At 45.1% G+C, this 21951-nt stretch overlaps 1 protein-coding gene across 3 annotated transcripts; it reads right to left on the bottom strand.

Annotated features, from left to right (window-relative positions):
• Positions 1–13086: 13086 nt before the first annotated feature.
• On the bottom strand, positions 13087–20598 carry LOC141272513 (keratin, type I cytoskeletal 13-like). Of its 3 annotated transcripts, none has more exons than XM_073683318.1 (8): positions 20080–20598; positions 19230–19312; positions 18856–19012; positions 18605–18766; positions 18377–18502; positions 15077–15297; positions 13646–13674; positions 13087–13266 (listed from the first exon to the last, which is right to left on the bottom strand). In XM_073683318.1, the coding sequence occupies exons 1-8, from the start codon at positions 20509–20511 to the stop codon at positions 13202–13204; spliced, it is 1275 nt and encodes a 424-aa protein (XP_073539419.1). In that variant the 5' UTR covers positions 20512–20598; the 3' UTR covers positions 13087–13201. The 3 variants fall into 3 exon arrangements, with proteins under 3 accessions (XP_073539419.1, XP_073539420.1, XP_073539421.1); XM_073683319.1 differs by lacking the exon at positions 20080–20598 and adding an exon at positions 19530–19571; XM_073683320.1 differs by lacking the exon at positions 20080–20598 and adding an exon at positions 19378–19400.
• Positions 20599–21951: the final 1353 nt, after the last annotated feature.

Here is a 21951-nt window from a genome sequence, read left to right as displayed (position 1 = left end):
CGTGGCTCAGGGTGGTCAGGCCAGTGGTAGTCCGTTATGTGCTATTGATAATGTCCGACTACGCCACCCGTGGATTTGCGGTCATTAGGTACCGCCGCTGCAAGGCAGACCGCTGGGGCTGATGAGGTGTGCAGCTGAGATGGTGTGACTCCCCACGGGAAGAGTGCAGCCCCAGGGCAGTGTAGTGGATGGTGGGAGTGATGGTAGTGAGAGTCCCAGTGCTGATAGTGCTGGAGGAGCAAGGAGCACGCAGACAATAGGTTGCAGTCCAGGGTCTTTACTGAAACAGGTAAACTGACCCATAAACAGTCCCAGCTAGGAGGGGACCTGGATGTCTGAGAGCAACGGGGAAATTGGTCCTGGTCAGGGTGAGGGTGTAGGCCTACCGTGCTTTCTGCGCTCTTTCTGGCTATCTCCTCGTTATAGGGTAACAGCCCACGTTTCCGAGCTTTCCGTGTATTCTCGCCTGTATGGCCTGCGACGTGGGTTCCTTTCTGCTCCCAGCCTTGTACGGCTTTACTGGTCCCTTCTGTTGTGGCAGGGCCTCCAGGCTTCTTAGGCCAAGGAATATACAGTCCCCTGCGGACTGGTTATCTGCTGGGGGATGTGGAATCCTCCCAGCCTCAGACACCAAAGTCTGGGAAATTAAGTCCGTTATCTGCCAAGACAGGCTCACTTCGCCTCTTGTCTCTGGCTTGTGGCTCTCCTCCTGCCACACTTCCTCTTAGGTGCAGTGCAACTGTCTGTCCCTGCTCTGCTCTGGGACAAGTCTCAGTGCTGAGACAGGTCATCAGGTTCTCTCTAACCCTGCCCCAAGCATCAGCTTTTATAGGGGCAGCCAGCTCCCCCTACTGGCCTGAGACAGGAGGCATTGCATGCTAATGTTCCCCTGACTAGAGAACCTCCCCCTTGCTCTCAGACACAGCTTTAATACATTTTGTGGCCAGGGTGACACATTCCCCCCTAGTGAAATTTAGTACTCCGGGACTAAACAGTAAACAAAGACAATATGCATAACAATAAAACATTAATAGACAGACGACGCACAAATTGAGTTCTTAAGGTCACAGTGTGGCCTGTGACCGGGTGTCCATATCACCAACCCAACGGGGAGCCTTAACCAGGTGGGGGTCTGTCCTACCCCAAGTCCTTCACAGTCTTAGTTCATTCCTTGGTTAGGCTCCGAATGCAGTCCATACAAGGTCCCGGTTATAAAAAGTCCATAACCTGTGAGTCCTTACGGTAGCTGCAAGAAACTGAAACAGAGTATTACCAAACATGCATGTAACTTTGCAAACGATTCAACATTTGGCAACAGGGTTATTTACAATTTTAGTACATCCTATATTCTCCAGTGAGCGGGTATCTGCCCCTTTGTGCTCCTGGTTGACCTCCTTAACCCACTGTCTGGTGGTGGACCAACCTGGCTTTCCCCACTAGCGTTAGGGGTACAGCTACCAGCTGGGTTTACAGGTAGGGCAGGCAGCTGTCTGCGGGTCCTTTGGCTTACCGCAGGCATGGCAGGCTCACTGTCAGCAGAGGGTTGACTCTCCTGGGCTGCTGGTACAGGCTCTTCTGCCTCTGGAACCGCTTGCTCCTCTTCACCTTCCGGCTCTGGTTTTGGTTGTTGCTGTGCCGGTTGCAGGAAATGCAGGACGGGTACCACTATGGCATTATTTATGCGAGTCCAGGACTGAGGGAACTCTCCGAGAACGGTGCTGATCATTTCTTCCTTGTCCTCTGCGGGTTCAAAGTCAATCTGATCCTCTTCTGCACTACGGAGTTGCTCGGGGCACCTTTTGAGGTGGTCTCTGGAGACGACACTAGTGGTTTCTCCTCCGTCCTTGGTGATTACGCACACCTTTGGGTTGTCGTGATCAGACTGCAGTACGGTGTAGGGTTCCCTTTCCCACTGGTCGTCCAACTTATGTAGCCTTCTCTTCCGCTTCAGGACTTGCTCACCAGGTTCTAGGGGACCAGCAGGGGCGTGTTGATTGAAGAGTTTTTCTTGCCTCTCTCTCACCTGGGCCAGGCTCTTCTCCACACTCTCCTGTACCTTCTTGTACTGCAGTTGCCTTTCCGTATCCCAGTCCGCATCCGGGGAGGTGTCCTCAGGTATTAGGACTCCCATCTCCAGGTCTACGGGCAGCTTACCTGGTCTAGCTCGCATCAGGTAAGCCGGGGTGCAATTTGTAGCATTCACCGGGATATTGTTGTATAGGTCTATCAGGTCCGGCAGTTTTTCTGGCCACAGGCTGCGTTCCTCCAGGGGCAAAGTCTTCAGGAGATCAATGACTATATTGTTCATCTTCTCACACATCCCGTTGGTTTGGGGGTGGTAAGGCGTTGTCCGAATCTTCTTACAGCCATAGAGGTTGCAGAACTCCTGGAAGATTTCAGCCTCGAACGCTGGACCCTGGTCTGTCAGGACCTGTTCCGGATACCCGTGTGGATGGCAGAAATATTGCTGGAAGGCTCTGGCCGCTGTTTGGGCTGTCAAGTCCTTTACCGGGACCACCACTAGAAAACGGGAATAGTGGTCCACGATTGTCAGGGCATAGATGTATCCTGACCGGCTGGGAGCCAATTTGACATGGTCCAGAGCTACCAGCTCAAGAGGCTGCGTGGTGACGATGGGCCTCAAGGGTGTCTTCTGGCTGGTGCGGTCCTTCCTCCTTAGGTGACAAGGGCCACAGTCTCTGCACCATTTTTCTACAGCTCCTCTCATGCCGACCCAAAAGAATCTTCCTCTTAGCAGGAACTCCAGTTTCTTCCAACCGAAGTGCCCCGCTCGGTCATGGTAAGCCCCCAGGACCATAGCTGCATCCCGCCTTGGGACCACGACTTGCCAGGTCAGCTCGTGCGTCCGGTGGTTAACAATCCTTCTGCACAACTTGCCTTCGTAGAGGAACAGCTTGCTCTTTTCCTTCCATAGCTGCTTGGCTTTCTCTGGGGCATCTGGATCTAAGCGGGCGTCTTCCCGGGTCAGCAGATCTTTCACCAGGCGGACTGCAGGGTCACTATCTTGGGTCTCGGCCCAGCTGTGGTGAGGTAGAGGATTGATCATCACAGTTGTTAGATCCTCCTCCTTCACGCGGTGAGAGTGTTGAGCGGCTCCATACCGGTGAAACGCGGGGAGTTCTACCTCCTCCAGCTCTTCTGGGTCTTCGTCACCCTCAGGTAAGTGAGGCATTCTTGATAGGGCGTCCGCGTTGGCATTGGTTTTGCCTGCCCGGTACTTGATCACGAAGTCATAGTTGGAGAGACGGGCCATCCACCGCTGTTCTAGGGCACCCAGTCTTGCATTGTCCAGGTGTGTCAACGGGTTGTTGTCCGTGTACACGGTGAACTTCGCGGAGGCCAGGTAATGCTTGAAGCGTTCCGTCATGGCCCACACCACCGCCAAGAATTCTAGCTTGAAGGAGCTGTAATTCTCCGGGTTCCTCTCGGTGGGCCTCAGCTTCCGGCTGGCGTATGCGATCACCTGTTCTCTGCCCTGTTGGTTTTGGGACAGTACGGCTCCCAGTCCCACATTACTGGCATCTGTGTGAAGGATAAAAGGCTGGCCATAATCAGGGTAGGCTAGGATCTCATCCCCCGTGAGGGCCATCTTCAACTGGCGGAAGGACTCCTCTTCCGGTTTATCCCACTTGAAGGGTGGCTTTTGACTCCTGGACTTAGACTGTCCGATCAGGAGATCCTGCATAGGAGCTGCCATCTTAGTGAACCCGGGGATGAACCTTAGGTAGTAGCCTACCAACCCGAGGAACTGTCTCACCTCTTTGATGTTCGAGGGGCTTCGCCAGCTCTTGATTGCCGTGACCTTGTCAGGGTCGGGGGCTACTCCTTCCACACTTACCACGTGCCCTAGGTGCTGGACCTTCGGTTTCAGCAGGTGACACTTCGATGGTTTCACCTTCAGGCCGTAGCCTGCCAGGGCTTCGAACACCTCGGCCAGGTGCTTTAAATGGTCCTCGTAGGTCTTCGAATAGACGATCACGTCGTCCAGGTAAAGGAGGACCGTCTCGAAGTTTCGGTGCCCTAGACAGCATTCCATCAGCCGCTGGAAGGTCCCTGGTGCGTTGCAGAGCCCGAAAGGCATGCGGTTGAATTCGCTCAGTCCCATCGGGGTGGTGAAGGCGGTCTTCTCCTTGTCAGCCTCTGCCACAGGAACCTGCCAGTACCCACTAGTAAGGTCCAAAGTAGAAAAGAAGTTAGCTGATTTTAGTGCGGCTAAAGACTCTTCTATTCTAGGCAGCGGATATGCGTCTTTGTGGGTGATACGGTTGATTTGTCTATAGTCGACGCACATTCTCATGGTGCCGTCTTTCTTTTTCACCAGAACCAAGGGGGCTGCCCAGGGGCTACAGCTGTCTCTAATGACCCCAGCTTCTTTCATCTCTCTTAGCATGCCCTTTGCGTTCTGATAATGTGCAGGGGGTACAGGTCTGTGTCTTTCTTTTATCGGTGGGTGGCTCCCTGTGGGGATGCGGTGTTCTATCCCCTTTACTCGGCCGAAGTCTAGCGGGTGCTTACTAAAGACTCTCTCGTACTCCTGTACCACCCGGTAGACTCCTTGTTTTTGGTGCAGGGGAGTGGAGTCAGCACCCACATGGAGTTTCTGGCACCAGTCCTCCTTTTGTTTCTGGGAGCCATTACCCTCCGCCTGAGGAGATGGAGGCAAGGGTTCCACGGCCCTGATAGCTTTGTGTTCGACAACAAACAGTTTGGCGAGTGTAGCGTACCTGGGTAAGTGTACTTCCCTCTCCCCAATGTTGAGGATGCGGACGGGCACCCTCCCATGACGGACATCAACCACCCCCAGGGCTGTCAAAATGGTGGGCCTGCTGTCTGAGTACACGGGTTCTACCATGGCTTGGTAGTCTCTACCTCTCAACCCGATTGCAGTCCGACACCAGATCATCATTTCACTTTTGGGAGGCATGGAAATGGGGAATGGGTCACTCAGTCTTACGCTACCGATCTCACCACCAGACAGTTCTACCTGCTGCCGTCTCATCAGGGCTTTTATCTCCTTGTTGAGGACTCTCTGTTGGCTGGAACTAGCATTCACCGCCACCTGTTGTAAGAGTACAATTACCTCTGAAAGACAATTTTCAATTACGTTAGTACCCACAGTTATTTTAGGGTGACTTTCACGATGGTCAATGTCCACAATAATTACTCCCTGTGCCGGCAGTTCAACTTTACCAATTTTAATGGTCATCTCCTTGAACCCCATCTGCGGCACGGGTAAGCCATTACTGGCGATGATGCTCAAGTTACTGTCTGGATACCGTGTGATATCAGCATCAGTCCAATACTGCTTAAAAAGTACATAAGGGATAGTGGTTACTTGCGACCCAGTATCCAGCAAGGCGCTCATGGGGATACCGTCCAGCACCACGGGTAAAACCGGGCGCCCCCCAACGTACTTATTATGCCAATTGTAAGGGCCTGGTGATCTTATGCCTGGGGGTTGGCCCTCTGCCCCAGGTTGGACCCGTTTAAATTACAGTACCTGGAAATGTGTCCGGGCTAGTTGCATCGACTGCAAATGGGCTGTCCATCCTCTGCGTAGCGGTCTGTGGGCGTCCCCCGGAACGACGGGATCCTCCTCTGTCGACGCCACGGGACATCCTCTGGACTTGAAGCCGACTCGATGGGTCTTGACGGGTCCACTTGCAACGCCTGGACGGTCCTGGTCAACGCCGCGACGCTCCTGGTCAGCTCCTGGACTTGGTGGTGCAGGTCTTTCGACGGGGCTTGGTTCAGGGCCTGTGCATCAGCCCCCACGGGGTCCATAGAGGAGGGCGCCGCCTCCTGGTGGTAGGTGAGAGCAGGGCACCGGGGGTTTATAGCGCCACTGGTTGCAGATTCACTGAGCACCCTTATGGCCCTGTCCTAAAATTGGGCAAAGGTCAGGGTTCTGAAAGAACATGAGGCGCAGTTGGGCCCTGTGGGCGCTAGACAGCAGACCTTCTATGAATTGTTCTGTTAGCAGCTTATCCGTTTCCTGCACACTGCCAGGGTCAGTTTTTTGAATAGCCCTCAAGGCTTCCTGCAGATTTAGGGCATAGTCTCTGATGCTGTCCTGTGCCCGCTGCTTACATCCATAGAACCTCATTTTAATTTCAGCGGAGGTACGTGTGTCAAAGGTACCCCGCAGCCGGGCCAGAATACCCTTCACAGTCCTTTTCTCCTCAGTGGGCCATGATTTTACCTCCCTTTGGGCTGCGCCAGTTAACTGCCCTGTCAATATGCTGACCCTCTGTTCCTCTGTCAGGGGGTAAACATGGAACAAACTGTATAGCCTTTCCTTGAAGTCAGTTAGGGCATGGGGCTCCCCTGAGTATTTGGGCAGCCTGGCCGCTCCAGGGATGTAGGGCAGGGAAAAGGGCATCACCGCTGCTGCAGCTGCGTTGGTGGTAGTGGGGGCCTCTGTGTCCGACATCTTCCTCCCCCCTAGTCAAGCGTGGCCTACCTTCCGACGATCCTCTTCTGTAGGCCGCGGCTCCGCTGCTGCTGCTATGGACGAGGACCTGGCGTCGCGTCCTGATGACGTCAGCGTCGCTCTCTCTCCCTTCCAGGACCTTGCGCAGCGTCGGTGCGTGGGGCGGAGCTTCGGATCTCACGCGGTTTTGACGTCCACGCCCCTCTTCTTCCCGCGCGGCGTCCTGAAGATGGCGTCCGATGGCGGGAAACAGCTGCGGATGGCGGGAAGATGGCAGAAGACGGCGGGAAACGGTCCAAGATGGCGTCTGATGGCGGGAATCGGCTCCGGATGGCGGGAAACGACTTCGGACGGCGGGAAACTTCGCCACAGGTAAGTTACAAAAGTCTTTTTTCAGGCACGCAGTACCCGGTGGTTGCGGGCACGAAATCCTGCCGACTACGCCAAAGCTGACTCGCCCCCTGGGCCGTGGGGCACTCGGATCCGGGCAATAGGGGGAACGATGGGAGTAGTAGTGGCAACCCGGTTCCGTGGCTCAGGGTGGTCAGGCCAGTGGTAGTCCGTTATGTGCTATTGATAATGTCCGACTACGCCACCCGTGGATTTGCGGTCATTAGGTACCGCCGCTGCAAGGCAGACCGCTGGGGCTGATGAGGTGTGCAGCTGAGATGGTGTGACTCCCCACGGGAAGAGTGCAGCCCCAGGGCAGTGTAGTGGATGGTGGGAGTGATGGTAGTGAGAGTCCCAGTGCTGATAGTGCTGGAGGAGCAAGGAGCACACAGACAATAGGTTGCAGTCCAGGGTCTTTACTGAAACAGGTAAACTGACCCATAACAGTCCCAGCTAGGAGGGGACCTGGATGTCTGAGAGCAACGGGGAAATTGGCCCTGGTCAGGGTGAGGGTGTAGGCCTACCGTGCTTTCTGCGCTCCTTCTGGCTATCTCCTCGTTATAGGGTAACAGCCCACGTTTCCGAGCTTTCCGTGTATTCTTGCCTGTATGGCCTGCGACGTGGGTTCCTTTCTGCTCCCAGCCTTGTACGGCTTTACTGGTCCCTTCGGTTGTGGCAGGGCCTCCAGGCTTCTTAGGCCAAGGAATATACAGTCCCCTGCGGACTGGTTATCTGCTGGGGGATGTGGAATCCTCCCAGCCTCAGACACCAAAGTCTGGGAAATTAAGTCCGTTATCTGCCAAGACAGGCTCACTTCGCCTCTTGTCTCTGGCTTGTGGCTCTCCTCCTGCCACACTTCCTCTTAGGTGCAGTGCAACTGTCTGTCCCTGCTCTGCTCTGGGACAAGTCTCAGTGCTGAGACAGGCCATCAGGTTCTCTCTAACCCTGCCCGAAGCACCAGCTTTTATAGGGGCAGCCAGCTCCCCCTACTGGCCTGAGACAGGAGGCATTGCATGCTAATGTTCCCCTGACTAGAGAACCTCCCCCTTGCTCTCAGACACAGCTTTAATACATTTTGTGGCATCCAGGCCAGGGTGACACACTTGCACACCTTGAGAGAGGCCCAAGATGTATCTCAATCATCAAGTTTTACTTTGAAATATGCAAAATACGCTTGCTTGACAAATGTGCTGATGTTCGTCCTTTCACTGGGATTGGTGAAGCTGCCACAGATATAATAGAAGGAATCAGGGCTGTTTAGGCACTTACAATGAGAAATAGCAGAAACAGACATGATCTGAAAGAAAGCAAATAAGTGTGTAAATAAAAAAATAAAATCGGCTAACCCCTTGTATACAGACTTTCGGAATCGTTTCACTACATATACATTATAGCACAAAAGTGAGTACACCCCTCACGTTTTTGTAAATATTTTATTATATCTTTTCATGGTACAACACTGAAGATATGACACTTTGATACTATGTAAACTAGTCAATGTACAGCTCGTATAACTGTAAATTTGGTGTGCGCTCTAAGTAACTCAATACACAGCCATTAATGTCTACACCACTGGCAACAAAAGTGAGTACACCCCGAAAGAGAAAATGGCCAAACTGTGCCCAAAGTGTCAATATTTTGTGTGGTCACCATTATTTTCAAGCACTGCCTTAATTCTCTTGGCCATGGAGTTCTCTAGAGCTTCACAGGTTGCCACTTGAATCGTCTCCCACTCCTCCATGACGACACGGAGGTGGTGGATGTTAGAGACCTTGCGCTCCTCCACCTTCTATTTGAGGATGCCCCACAGATGATCAATAGGGTTTAGGTCTGGAGACATACTTGGCCAGTCCAGCACCTTTACCCTCCGTTTCTTTAGCAAGGCAGTGGTCGTCTTGGAGGTTTTTTTCATGTTGTTTTCATGTTGGAATACTGCCCTGCGGCCCAGCTTCCGGAGGGCGGAGGGAGGGGAACGTGCTCTGCTTCAGTATGTCACAGTATATGTTGGCATTCATGGGTCCCTCAATGAACTGTAGCTCCCGACAGCCGACAGCACTTATGCAGCCCCAAACCATGACACTCCCCCCACCATGCTTGACTGTAGGCAAGACACGCGTGTCTTTGTACTCCTCACCTGGTTGCCGCCACACACGGTTGACATGATCTGAACCAAATAAGTTTATCTTGGTCTCATCAGACCACAGGACATGGTTCCAGTAATCCATGTCTGCTTGTCTTCAAACTGTTTGTGGGCTTCCTTGTGCATCATCTTTAGAAGAGGCTTCCTTGTGGGTTGACAGCCATGCAGACCAATTTGATGCAGTGTTCGGAGTATGGTCTCAGCACTGATAGGCTGACCCCCCACCCCTTAACACCTGTGGCAATGGTGGCAGCCCTAATACATCTATTTTGAAAAGACAGCCTCTGGATATGATTCTGAGCACGTGCACTCAATTTCTTTGGTTGAAAATTACCTGTTCTGAGTGGAACCTGTCTCGTTAAACCGTTGTATGGCCTTGGCCACCGTGCTGCAGCTTAGTTTCAGGGTGTTGGCAATCTTCTTATAGCCTAGGCCATCTTTATGTAGAGCAACAATTCTCTTTTTCACAACCTCAGAGAGCTTGTTGTCACGAGGTGCCATGTTCAACTACCAGTGACCAGTATGAGAGAGTTTGAGTACGTTAACACCAAATGTCCCCATTCACACCTGAGACCTTGTAACACCAATGAGTCACATGACACCGTGGAGGGAAAATGGCTAAAATCTTGACACTTTGGGCACAATTTGGCCATTTTCACTTAGGGGTGAACTCACTTTTGTTGACCGCGGTTTAGACATTAATGGCTGTGTGTTGAGTTATTTAGAGCTCACATCAAATTTACATTTTTATACAAGCTGTACACTGGCTACTTTACATTGTATCAAAGTGTGATATCTTCATTGTTGTCCCATGAAAATATATAATAAAATATTTACAAAAATGTGAGGGGTGTACTCACTTTTGTGATATACTGTAGCGGCACACAACCTCTCGCTGCACTGTAACTGAATAGTCTAGACAAATAACCTGATGCCGCTCACCAAGGCTGTCCTACACCCCTCCCCACTCGAGGGCCATTCGCTCTCGGCCAATAGGAGAGCACTAGTGCTACCCTCAATCAAGCCTAGAGTAATCGCATTAAGATAAACTGTAGAAAAAAAAACTGGCATGATAGAAGAAAACTAACCTCAGTTTTGAAATCAGCCTATTATAGCCTACATCAGCAGAAAAATCGAACTCAACAAAAATGATGTTCAAAATTGTTCTCCAGTGAATTGCCCAAACTCACAAAATGTAAATATATTTATCCCATACGTTGAATGCTGAAATGAAAAAAACATATTTGATATCGCCACAAGAAAAATAAAAATAGCTGCTGCTCTTGGAATAAGGGGAGGAAAAAAACAAAAGAGCAAAAACAATAAATGTCTGGCTCCTTATAGGGTTAAATAAAAACTCAAATTTTAATTTCAATCCTTAAATCACTGATATGTTTATGTGCTTCTGGATTGCCTCCTATAAGCAATGCATCATAAGAAAAGTGAATTATTATTTAACCCCTTTCTGACATTGTCAGCAATAGTACATCCCTCTGCCCTGGGCCCTATGGACCAGGTACGTACTATTCCGCACAATGTGATCGCACCCTCATAAAAGCTATGCGGGGCAATCGCCGCCGAGTGTCAGTTGATTCTCACAGCTGACACCCGGTACTATGTGCCAGGACCGGTCCCGCACCACTCCCGGCACATTAACCCCCGAAATGCTGAGATCAAAGTCACAGAATTTCAATTAGGATTGTGCTAGGGTTAGGGTTGTGTTAGGGTTGGGGTTGTATTAGGGTTGAGATTTTTTCAAAAGTAAAGAAAAATAAATGATGACGATATGGCGACTAGTATTGAGTGCAAGTGCTCGCTACTTCAGCTTGCATTGGGTGCTCGGGTATGTACCGAGTATCACGGATGCATGAGTGACACACTCGAGTCTCCACCCCATATGTTTTGCGACTGTTATACAGCCAAAAAACCTTGCGGGGATTGCCTGCCATGCACGAGCGATCCCCATATGTTTTTATTTGGGTGTCTAACAACCGTGAAACATGCAGGGCGGGGACTAGTGCATGTCACTTGAGCACCCGCAATACATACCCGAGTACCCGATGCAAACTCAAGTAGCGAGCACTTGCGCTCAAGTCTCATGACAACTTATTCAATATGATGACCTAATGTTATCAACTTTTGTGTCGCATCTCTGGGTTAAAAATGTTCACTATACCCCTTGATAAAATCCTTGAGAGGGTCTAGTTTCCAAAATGGGGTCACTTGTGGGGGGTTTCCACTGTTTAGGCACATCAGGGGCTCTCCACACGCGACATGGTGTCCGCTCTTGATTCCAGACAATTTTGTGTTCAAAAAGTCACGCAGTGCTCCTTCCTTTCTGAGCCCTGCCGTGATCCCATACAGTGTATTTTCCCCACATATGGGGAATCGGCGTACTAGCTAGAAATTGCACAGTTTTTGGGGTCCATTTTCTTCTTTTACCCTTGTGAAGTTAAGAATTTGGGGCTAAAAGATAATTTTTATGGAAAAAGTTTGATTTTAGATATCAAACTTTTTTGATATAGGGTATCGGTGTGCTCAGGAGAAATTGCTCAACAAATTTTGTGGTCCATTTTTTCTAAAGAAACATTTCTGTGAAATAAAGTTAAATGTTTATTGTTTTCTTCCATATTCCAAAAATTCCTGTGAAGCACCTGAAGGGTTAATAAACTTCTTGAATGTGGTTTTGAGCACTTTGAGGGGTGCAGTTTTCAGAATGGTGTCACCTTTGGGTATTTTCTGTCATAAAAGCCCCTCAAAGTCACTTAAAATGTGATGTGGTCCATAAACAAAATGGTTTTGTAAATTTTGTTGGAAAAATGAGAAATCTCTGGTCAACTTTTAACCCTTATAACTTCCTAACAAAAAAATTATGATTCCAAAATTGTGCTGATGTAAAGTAGACATGTGGGAAATGTTATTTATTAACTATTTTGTGTGACATATCTCTCTGATTTAAGGGCATGAAAATTCAAAGTTTGAAAATTGCAAAATTTTTGAAATTTTCACCAAATTTCCGATTTTTTCACAAAGTAACGCAAGTCATACCAAAGAAATTTTATCACTATCATGAAGTACAATATGTCACGAAAAAAACATTCTTAAAATCAGGGGGATCCGTTGAAGCGTTCCAGAGTTATTACCTCATTAAAGTGACAGTGCTCAGAATTGTAAAAATTGGCCCGGTCATTAATGTGCAAACCACATTTTGGGGTAAAGGGATTAATCAATTATTATTTTTCATTATAATTTTTTTTTCTGTCACTCTACATATCCCAAATAAAAAAACACCTTCTACTTTTCACAGTCGTAACTAGATCACAATAGGATGGCATTTCCAGTTACTCGCAGCTCACTCCTCTGCTTTGCTGCATAGACTGGAACAGAATCAGCAGAGCAAAGTTCAACAATACTTAAGCTGTATTTACACATCAATATTTTTGATCAGTATTTCAATGCTAAAACCAGAATTGTCACCAAAACAGATTTTAATCTTTTAATTAAACTTTTACTCTGATTGTTCCACTCCTGGATTTGTATACAAACAGTGATCAAATACTGACGTGTGAATAATGGGACCTTAAGGTACTGTTCTTCCTGGGAATAACCCAAAGTAGACGGCCCCCACCCTCTTTATGACAAAATTAAAAGCTGACATACAGCGCACACATCGTGTTGCACTGTCTAGAAGCACAATACATGACGGACATTGTGCATCCAATATGGTAGCCTCTTGTTACATGAAATACTTTTACGTTTCCTTAAAACAGGCTGTCCATCTTTGATACCCTCTTTTCTAGCAGCAGCTTGTGTCACCTTTTTGCCCCAATGTATTGGCTGTCCTTAAATACCCAATACAATGGTGATCAAGTATTTGGTGCACCCTTGAAGTACAAGCCAAAAATCCCACCCAATGCCTCTAATATCCCCACAAATAAGGAGTCAGTGGGGTGCCGAGGTTTGTAAATACTTGTGTTGCTACCTGACCTTTTTGGCCATGCTTTGGTTTCATTGAATATTCTTTGAATTTTTGCATTTGTAGACATATGAATAGGTAAAATAGATGAACAGGTAAATAGAAAACCAATAGAAAACCATAATGTTTAATCTGTGAAAGTGATACTTTATTATCGCAAATATTCTTTGATAACATTTATGGCTGATTTATTCATTTGCAACACTGGAGACAACGTGGTAGTGTTGCTGTAGATCACTTCTCACTTCTTCTCGTCTTTCACAACAGTTTGGACCTTAGTGGTGGTTGTTTTGATTGTAGTGGATCCTGAGAGTTCAGACAAATGGAAATGAAAACCATAGTATACTTGTATTTATGCAATATGCATAGTCATCTACTAGATAAATCTACTAGATAAAGTATAGTACACAGCACCATTCTTGCCTATGGCTGTGTGTGGTATTACAGCTCAGCCACATTCAAGTGAATGAAGTACAAGGAAGAGGCCAATGACAAGAAAAGTGCAGTTTTTTAAAACATAAATAAAAACAGATTTGATCACTCAGACTTATGAGGTTTCCAATGTATGTAAAATAAACAATGACACTAACAGTTGCATAAGCATTCATTTTCATAAAATATTGTATGTAACATAGGACACTTAGTAGCTATCACTTTTTTTTAACTCAGGGTATAAAATATTTACCTGCACTTTCTTTGTGAGATCCACCAATGCTGTGAAAAGAAGGAGAGGAAATCAGGTGCTGCACACGGCATTAATCACATACTGTGGGCATCAAAGGGAATCTGTCAGTAGGATCAATCCTCCTAAGCCGTCTATATGGGCATGTAGGTCATAGAAAGCTGAATAAAATGATACCATGATATCTTTGATCTGTTGTTTTTCTTTAAATGTAAGGAGACATTACCAGTGTGAGACATGTAATGACTGACAGTCTGCTCTCATAATCACACACAGCTCTGCAGTGAGATCCGAACTAACACAGTGCAGCAGAGCTAACACAGTGCAGCAGAAGTGAACTTTGTCTCATTACAAACATTTAGTAGCAGCATTTATCGTCCCATGGTGCCCTCAGCTTTGCTGCAGATCTGTGCATGATTATAACTAACACAGTACAGGAGTTGAACCTTGTCTCATTGCAAATACATTTGTAGTGATGTCAGCTCTGCCCTCCCCATCCCCACTAGCTGCCTGTGAGATGGTAGCTGAAGCACTGTGAGAGGACACCTGCTGTGCAAATGTGTTAGGACATCAAAAGTGAACCTTGTCTCATTACAGAGTTAGATCTGCTGTACTGTGTTAGTTCTCACTGCAGAGCTGTGGTTATGAGAGCAAACGTTTAGTCAGGCATTCCAAGTCTGACACTGGTAACCCTCCTTTTATTTAAAATAAGCTCTGGAGGCAGATTTTCATGGTCATCATGAGCCACACTGGCTCAGACATTTTAATAACCAGTTGGCAACTGGTTCAGCCATGGTTCTCCTACCATTTGTGGACAAATTAGCTTTTACTGCTCAATGAAAGTCTCAGCCTCACCTAGAAGACATAGGGCCCAATTCCTTAAGACTGGCATTTTCTTAATGTAAAAAGCGCTGGAGTATGACGCACCAGATTTATTAAGAGACGGGCACCAATTTTGCACATCATTCTACTGCCATTGGCCAGTGTCAGAAATGTACACCAGTGTACATTAAAGGCAATTTTCTGGAGTAAATTTTTATGAATTTGTCAGGTGTGTTTGGCCATGTCCCGTCCAAGTTACACCCACTTTGGTGGAGATGGTCAGAAATTATAATATTTTTGAACAAATATTTTGCAACATTTCAAGGACTTTTACACCAGAAAACCTAAATAAAATACTTAATGAATCGATCCCAAAGTCTAATATGTTATCAGAATGCCCAATCAATGTGGCACAGTTGGTCAAGATGATGCAACAGTTTTATTTATAGGGTAGCAACCAGTATGGTTTCAAAAGATGTATGTGAAAATGTAATTCAAGAAAATGTTGAAAGGGTAAAAGCTATAAGGTCATCTTAGCTAAAAAAAAGAAAGAGAAGTTTAAGCATTTTTCGTTAGTACTAACAGAACAGGGAAACTGGTTGTGGCAATCACCTTTGGTCATGTTCGTCCAACAATTTACGATATGTAGCAATCTCAGCCTCTAAGTGAGCTTTGATGTCCAACAGGGTCTTGTACTCCATATTCTGGCGTTCCAGGTCAGACCGAATATCTCCAAGTTGAGCCTCCATGCTGCCAATTACATGCTGGATATGATGCAGCTTGTTGGCATATCGAGCCTCGGTCTCGGCTACAGAGGCCTCCAGTCCTGCTTTCTAATGGGAAATAATGAAGCCATAGTGAGCTGCAGATAGAAATGCGTTTTATGACTATTTTCTTGATAGCTTAACCAATACCCTGAGCACTGAGTCCAGTACAAACACAGATGAAACATTCATTGATAGTAATTCCCATTTTGTTCCATTTTATCTGACTGTGTGAAAATGTAATCTGTGTCTCTCTCTAGCTGTCTCACTGTTTGTCTATTAGATATTTTCAATTTTCTGTATTATTATGGATTTGTGGAACTATTTGACAGGAGGAAAGTTTATTCAAGATAAACTTTTTTTACTCTTATTTTCTATTTTGTAAAGGTTCCCATACACAGTGGATAAAACTGGGATGAACCAACCAATTTGGGAAGAAATGGTCAACATTCTAATGGGTATAAATGCACCACTTGGGTGATGTTAGAGAAACGACCGATCGGCCATATTGGATTTCAACAATTCTCACATGAGCAGAACCCAGAACCCTACCAGATGTGTCTGACGTCAGCTTGTTCCCTTCTCACCAATGTAATACAGGAAAAATACAAAGAGATTGAGAAAAATAACAGTTGGCAAAACAGTCAGGCTGTCATTGCAGTAAAGCTGTGACAGATAATGGGATTGTATATTATAATAATGTTCTTTTTTTTCCCAAAAACCGCTCTTGTCCATGTTTGTCATTGGTTTTGCAGCTCAACTCCATCTCCACTTTTCAGAGAACCATCTCTAACATAATAACACAATCCTACATGTTCCTACCATGTTCCTATCCTCATACAGTATGAACTTTTTTCTCCCTTCCTATTGATGAGTGGAAGGAACCTGATATGAGCTGACAACTATTGCCCAATATAACATGCAACAAAATAAATATCTAGAAATTACTTTCATATGTGCTGTATGACCTTCTACAATGTAAGTTATGAATTGGTCACAAATAGCACTAAGATTTTGCTTGTACGTGACTAATATACAGTTATATGAAAAAGTTTGGGCACCCCTATTAATCTTGAGCTTAATGTTTTATAAAAATTGGTGTTTTTGCAACAGCTATTTCAGTTTGATATATGTAATAACTGTTGGACACAGTAATGTTTCTGCCTTGAAATGAGGTTTATTGTACTAACAGAAAATGTGCAATCTGCATTCAAACAAAATTTGACAGGTGCATAAGTATGGGCACCTCACCAGAAAAGTGACATTAATATGTAGTAGATCCTCCTTTTGCAAAAATAACAGCCTCTAGTCGCTTCCTGTAGCTTTTAATGATTTCCTGGATCCTGGATGAAGGTATTTTTGACCATTCCTCTTTACAAAACAATTCCAGTTCAGTTAAGTTTGATGGTCGCCGAGCATGGACAGCCCTCTTCAAATGATCCCACAGATGTTCAATGATATTCAGGTCTGGGGACTGGGATGGCCATTCCAGAACATTGTAATTGTTCCTCTGCATGAATGCCTGAGTAGATTTGGAGCAGTGTTTTGGATCATTGTCTTGCTGAAAGATCCATCCCCTGCGTAACTTCAACTTTGTCACTGATTCTTGAACATTATTGTCAAGAATCTGCTGATACGGAGTGGAATAGATGCGTCCCTCAACTTTAACAAGATTCCCAGTGCCGGCATTGGCCATACAGCCCCAAAGCATGATGGAACCTCCACCAAATTTTACTGTGGGTAGCAAGTGTTTTTCTTGGAATGCTGTGTTTTTTTGCCCCCATGCATAACGCCTTTTTGTATGACCAAACAACTCAATCTTGGTTTCATCAGTCCACAGGACCTTCTTCCAAAAAGAAATTGGCTTCTCCAAATGTGCTTTTGCATACCTCAGCCGACTCTGTTTGTGGCGTGCTTGCAGAAACGGCTTCTTTCGCATCAGTCTCCCATACAGCTTCTCCTTGTTCAAAGTGCGTTGTATAGTTGACCGATGCACAGTGACACCATCTGCAGCAAGTTGGTGCTGCAGCTCTCTGGAGGTGGTCTGAGGATTGTCCTTGACTGATCTCACCATTCTTCTTCTCTGCCTTTCAGATGTTTTTCTTGGCCTGCCACTTCTGGCCTTAACAAGAACTGTCCCTGTGTTCTTCCATTTCCTTACTATGTTCCTCACAGTGGAAACTGACAGGTTAAATCGCTGAGACAGCTTTTTGTATCCTTCCCCTGAACAACTATGTTGAATAATCTTTGTTTTCAGATCATTTGACAGTTGTTTTGAGGAGCCCATGATGCCACTCTTCAGAGGAGATTCAAACAGGAGAACAACTTGCAAGTGGCCATTTTAAGTAGCTTTTCTCATGTTGCATACACCTGGCTATGAAGTTCAAAGCTCAATTAGGTTACAAAACCAAAAAAAGTGCTTTAGTAAGTCAGTAAAAAGTAGGTAGGAGTATTTAAAATAGGAAAATGATAAGGGTGCCCATACTTATGCACCTGTCAAATTTTGTTTGAATGCAGATTGCACATTTTCTGTTAGTACAATAAACCTCATTTCAAGGCAGAAACATTACTGTGTCCAACAGTTATTACATATATCAAACTGAAATAGCTGTTGCAAAAACACCAATTTTTATAAAACATTAAGCTTAAGATTAATAGGGGTGCCCAAACTTTTTCATATAACTGTACCAGTGCCAGTACCATAAATGCAGGACCATTTTCATTTATATCAGTAGTGGTGGAACATTTTTAATCTTTTGTAGGAACAAACCCTCTTTGCATCTTATGGTACCCATACACCTTAAATATTGCTCAGCTCAATGATTGTTTGACCAACTGCTATCTCTCCTGACTAACCTTTGGCGGTTGTTTATCTCCCACAAAAACAAGAGGATCAAGCGTTGTAATTCAACATGCCTGATTCATCAACAACATTTGTTGGAAGGGATGTTGGGAGGACTCCATATACTGTACATTAAATTCATCACAGGTCTAGATGAAATCCACAGATTTGGTCGAATTTAATCTTGTGTATAAGGGAACCATTAGAACCCAGTGATCTCCTCCTATTTTGGTTTTGTTAGGGAATTTGGGTTGTTTATGAAGAAAGTTACATTTTGGATGACCGATTACTCAACTAATGACTTACCATGCTGTGTTGCGACTGCAACTCAATTTCAAACCCTTGCAAAGTGCGTCTCAGCTCAGTGACTTCCGTTTTGCTGGATTGTACTTGTTCTGTGTTAGTAACCACTTCCTTCTGGAGGGATTCACTCTAAAAATTGGAATTGCAAATGAAGTTATGCTATAGTGATAGATAGATAGATAGATAGATAGATAGATAGATAGATAGATAGATAGATAGATAGATCTTTACCTGAGACAAATACCAGGCCTCAGCATCCCTTCTATTCCTCTCAGCAATGAACTCATACTGATCTCTCATTTCACCCAATATCTTGGTCAGGTCACATCCCGGAGCTGCATCCATCTCTACATTTACTGTGCCACTCATCTGCTGGCCCTTCTCACTCATTTCCTAAGGAGACCATCACATGAAAAATCAAATTACTGTATTTTTTCATGACAAGGGTCTAAAGTAACATTGACGGAATGTAGATGTCTAACCTCCTCATGGTTCTTCTTCAGGTAGGCCAACTCTTCCTTTAGGTTTTCAATTTGCAGTTCTAAGTCAGATCGGCTGAGGGTTAATTCATCCAACACTTTGCGCAAACCATTAATATCAGCTTCAACACTCATTCGCAGGGAATGCTCATTCTCATGCCTGAAAAGAAAAAGACGGTTGCAGACATTTGTTTATGGGCTTTATTTGATATGAGAGCCCAACTTAACTCACTGGAGCTACAACCCCAACACTGTTATGAGCAAGCGCAAAGCTATTACTGATACCTCCAAATACCTCATATCATAAAAAAGTTTCTTCTAAAGGAAATCACATTTTAATGCATAGAGATAATAAATCATAAAGCATAGAAACTTACTTCAGTTTGAAATCATCAGCGGCGAGACGTGCATTGTCTATGGCCAGTAAAACTTGATTGTTCTCAATAGTTGCATTGAGGATCTGTAAAGATAAAGTGTAAATTACTGATTAGTTCAAGATAGCAGTCACTCCGAGACAATAAATACCATGTGATTCTTGAATCCTGGATGACCACCTATTAAAGAACTTTTGTGATCATCCCATTATTTTAAAAACCAGAGAGGTGGATCCCTCAAACAGGACCGCCCTCTAAGAGCCACAGTGATGGGTTTATATCAAAGAGTAGCTCTTGTTGTACCCTGGTGTTTCCTGCCTGTCCGGACATTCATATGGACCACCAGCACAAGAAACACTTAGATAATTGTAACTTTTCCTGGAGATAGCAGCTATTCATGGAAGGTTTCTGAAGCTGGCCTAGTCTATTGTGCCTCCCTTTGGTTGTATCACGTTGCACAACTTGTATACTTGAATTCCCTTTACTTTGACCTTTCTGCTCTAGGAAAATCAATCACCATCATCTCAAATCTATTTAATCTAGACACAATGCAAGCCAAATGCTTCTGCCTATAGCTTGCCTCCCCCAATATATGCGCTTTTAAGGTTAGGAAAAATTTTTTGCTGATGATTAAAAACTATCTAATACATATTTATTTACCATTAACGCAGCAATCACTCTAATTTGTAACCACTCACAATGCATTGTACTCATCCTAAAATAATGAATCACTTTATCACTATACATTAAACCTGTAAGTCAAAAAGCTAGCAGTTTTTTTTTAAATGTCCATATTCAGGTACATGTAATCTCATCGTTCTCATAGTTACCCGTAAATCCAAATTAAACTTACCTTCTCCCTCAGCTCGTCAATTGTAGTGTAGAAGGGGGAATAGTTTTGTTGACGTACAACGACCGACCCTTGATTCTCATACCATTCACGGATCTTTTTCTCAAGCTCAGTATTGGCATCTTCCAATGAGTGCACTTTTTCCAAGTAATTAGACAAACGGTCATTCAGGTTTTGCATTGTGTACTTTTCATTTCCAGATAGCAATCCATCTCCGCTGTGAGAGGCAAAGCCTCCACCAAAACTGGATCCACCTGCACCACCAAAGGATGCTCCACCACCAAATCCAGATGACACTATTCTAGAAACTGATTGGGTAATTCCTGCGCCACCATGACCACCATGAATACTTGACCCTCCAAAAGCTCCAGGAAATCGAGAGGAGATGCCACTGCCTCCCCTGGAGGTGCTGCTTTGGGCATAGCTATAACTCATGGTGGCAATGAGGGATGGAACACTGTGCGAACTACGAAGACACCTGTTGGAATAGGTTTGGAGAGTTGAACCAGGCACTCTTTATGCTGTCCCCATCTGTCGTTGTCATGGTAAAGTTGTGTACATGTTTGATGTATACTCCTACTTGGACCCATGCCATCCGGATACCTTTCCAAATCTTACTTATCACAGATTCCTCTCTTGCAGATGCGTATCAGAGTTTCATTCTCTTGTTTTCTCCGAGAACAAAGACAGCACTCAGCACCCTGCCTAAGGCTATGAGCTCAACATCAGGTTACCTTTCACTAATTGTCAAAAAGTAAATACAGGTTCCCCCTGCCTTGTGTCAATAAACTTGCACTTTTCAAATACAGAAGATACTCCTTTTAAAATGGGCAATTTTAAGATTACCGAGTTACGTGAAATTTTTAGCTTTTTATTTCCTGGGTGCAAAAGAAGGCAAGATGTACCGTATATCAAGAAGCTTCAATAAGCTATGATTCTTCTGGAACACACACAATATCTGATATGTATAGCTTCATAGTTATAGTAAAGATCTTGACTTTTTTTGGATAATAATTCAGATTGTACACTAAAAAAACTCAGAGTTTTTACAATATTATATATCAGAAATTGCAGACAAATACTTTAATTATAGTAAATGGGTTATTTTGAACCTGTCAAAAACTGAACTCTTTTTGTTTCCCCCTTCAACTAACCTACCTAAACCTGAAATCTCTGTGTGTGGTTCTACCATAACTCCCACGCAGCACGTCCAGTGTCATGGGGTTATATTTGACTCAGATCTTTCCTTCTGGCCACCGTCACATGTTCAGTATTTGGTCAGTATTTTACCTCAGTATTTGTAACCCAAAACCAGGGGTGGAACAATCAGAGGAAAAGTATAATAGAAACACGTCACCACTTCTGTATTTATCACCCACTCCTGGTTTTGGCTTATAAATACTGATGTAATACTGACCAAATAATGAACGTGTGAACGTGGCCTCACTCCCTATATCTGATCACTCGCTCACTAATATCACGTGCACCTAAAAACATCTCCAGAATTCAACCTTTCCTTACCTTTGACTCTGCAAAAACTCTTTCTGTTAGACCTTGTTCACACATTCAGTATTTGCTCAGTATTTTACCTCAGTATTTGTAAGCCAAAAGTGGTGCACGTGTTTCTATTATACTTTTCCTCTGATTGTTCCATTTCTGACTTTGGCTTATGCCATGATCACATTGCAGTATATTGGTCAGTATTTCACATCAGTATTTAAAAGTCAAAACCAGGAGTGGGTCAAAAAAGTATAATAAATACTTTTGCTCCGATTGTTCAACTCCTGGTTTTGGCTTACAAGCACTGATGTAAAATACTGAACAAGAACTGAATGTGTGAATGTGGCCTTATAAATTCTGATGTAAAATACTGAC

The sequence above is a fragment of the Phyllobates terribilis genome, unplaced genomic scaffold (assembly GCF_046119375.1).
Source record: "Phyllobates terribilis strain yellow unplaced genomic scaffold, ASM4611937v1 Scaffold_5__5_contigs__length_657084704, whole genome shotgun sequence".
In the NCBI taxonomy this organism is placed as follows: domain Eukaryota; kingdom Metazoa; phylum Chordata; class Amphibia; order Anura; family Dendrobatidae; genus Phyllobates; species Phyllobates terribilis.
This window is presented reverse-complemented; position numbering and strand designations above follow the sequence as displayed.

What these genes read in the sequence shown, in the direction of transcription:
- LOC141272513 (XM_073683318.1), bottom strand. Translation starts at nt 20,511, where the DNA reads ATGAGTTATAGCTATGCCCAAAGCAGCACCTCCAGGGGAGGCAGTGGC. An exon ending in GCTGATGATTTCAAACTGAA is followed by an intron (nt 19,013 to 19,229) that starts GTAAGTTTCTAT and finishes TTTTCTTTTCAG; the next exon opens with GCATGAGAATGAGCATTCCC. An exon ending in TGCAGTCGCAACACAGCATG is followed by an intron (nt 15,298 to 18,376) that starts GTAAGTCATTAG and finishes ATTTCCCATTAG; the next exon opens with AAAGCAGGACTGGAGGCCTC.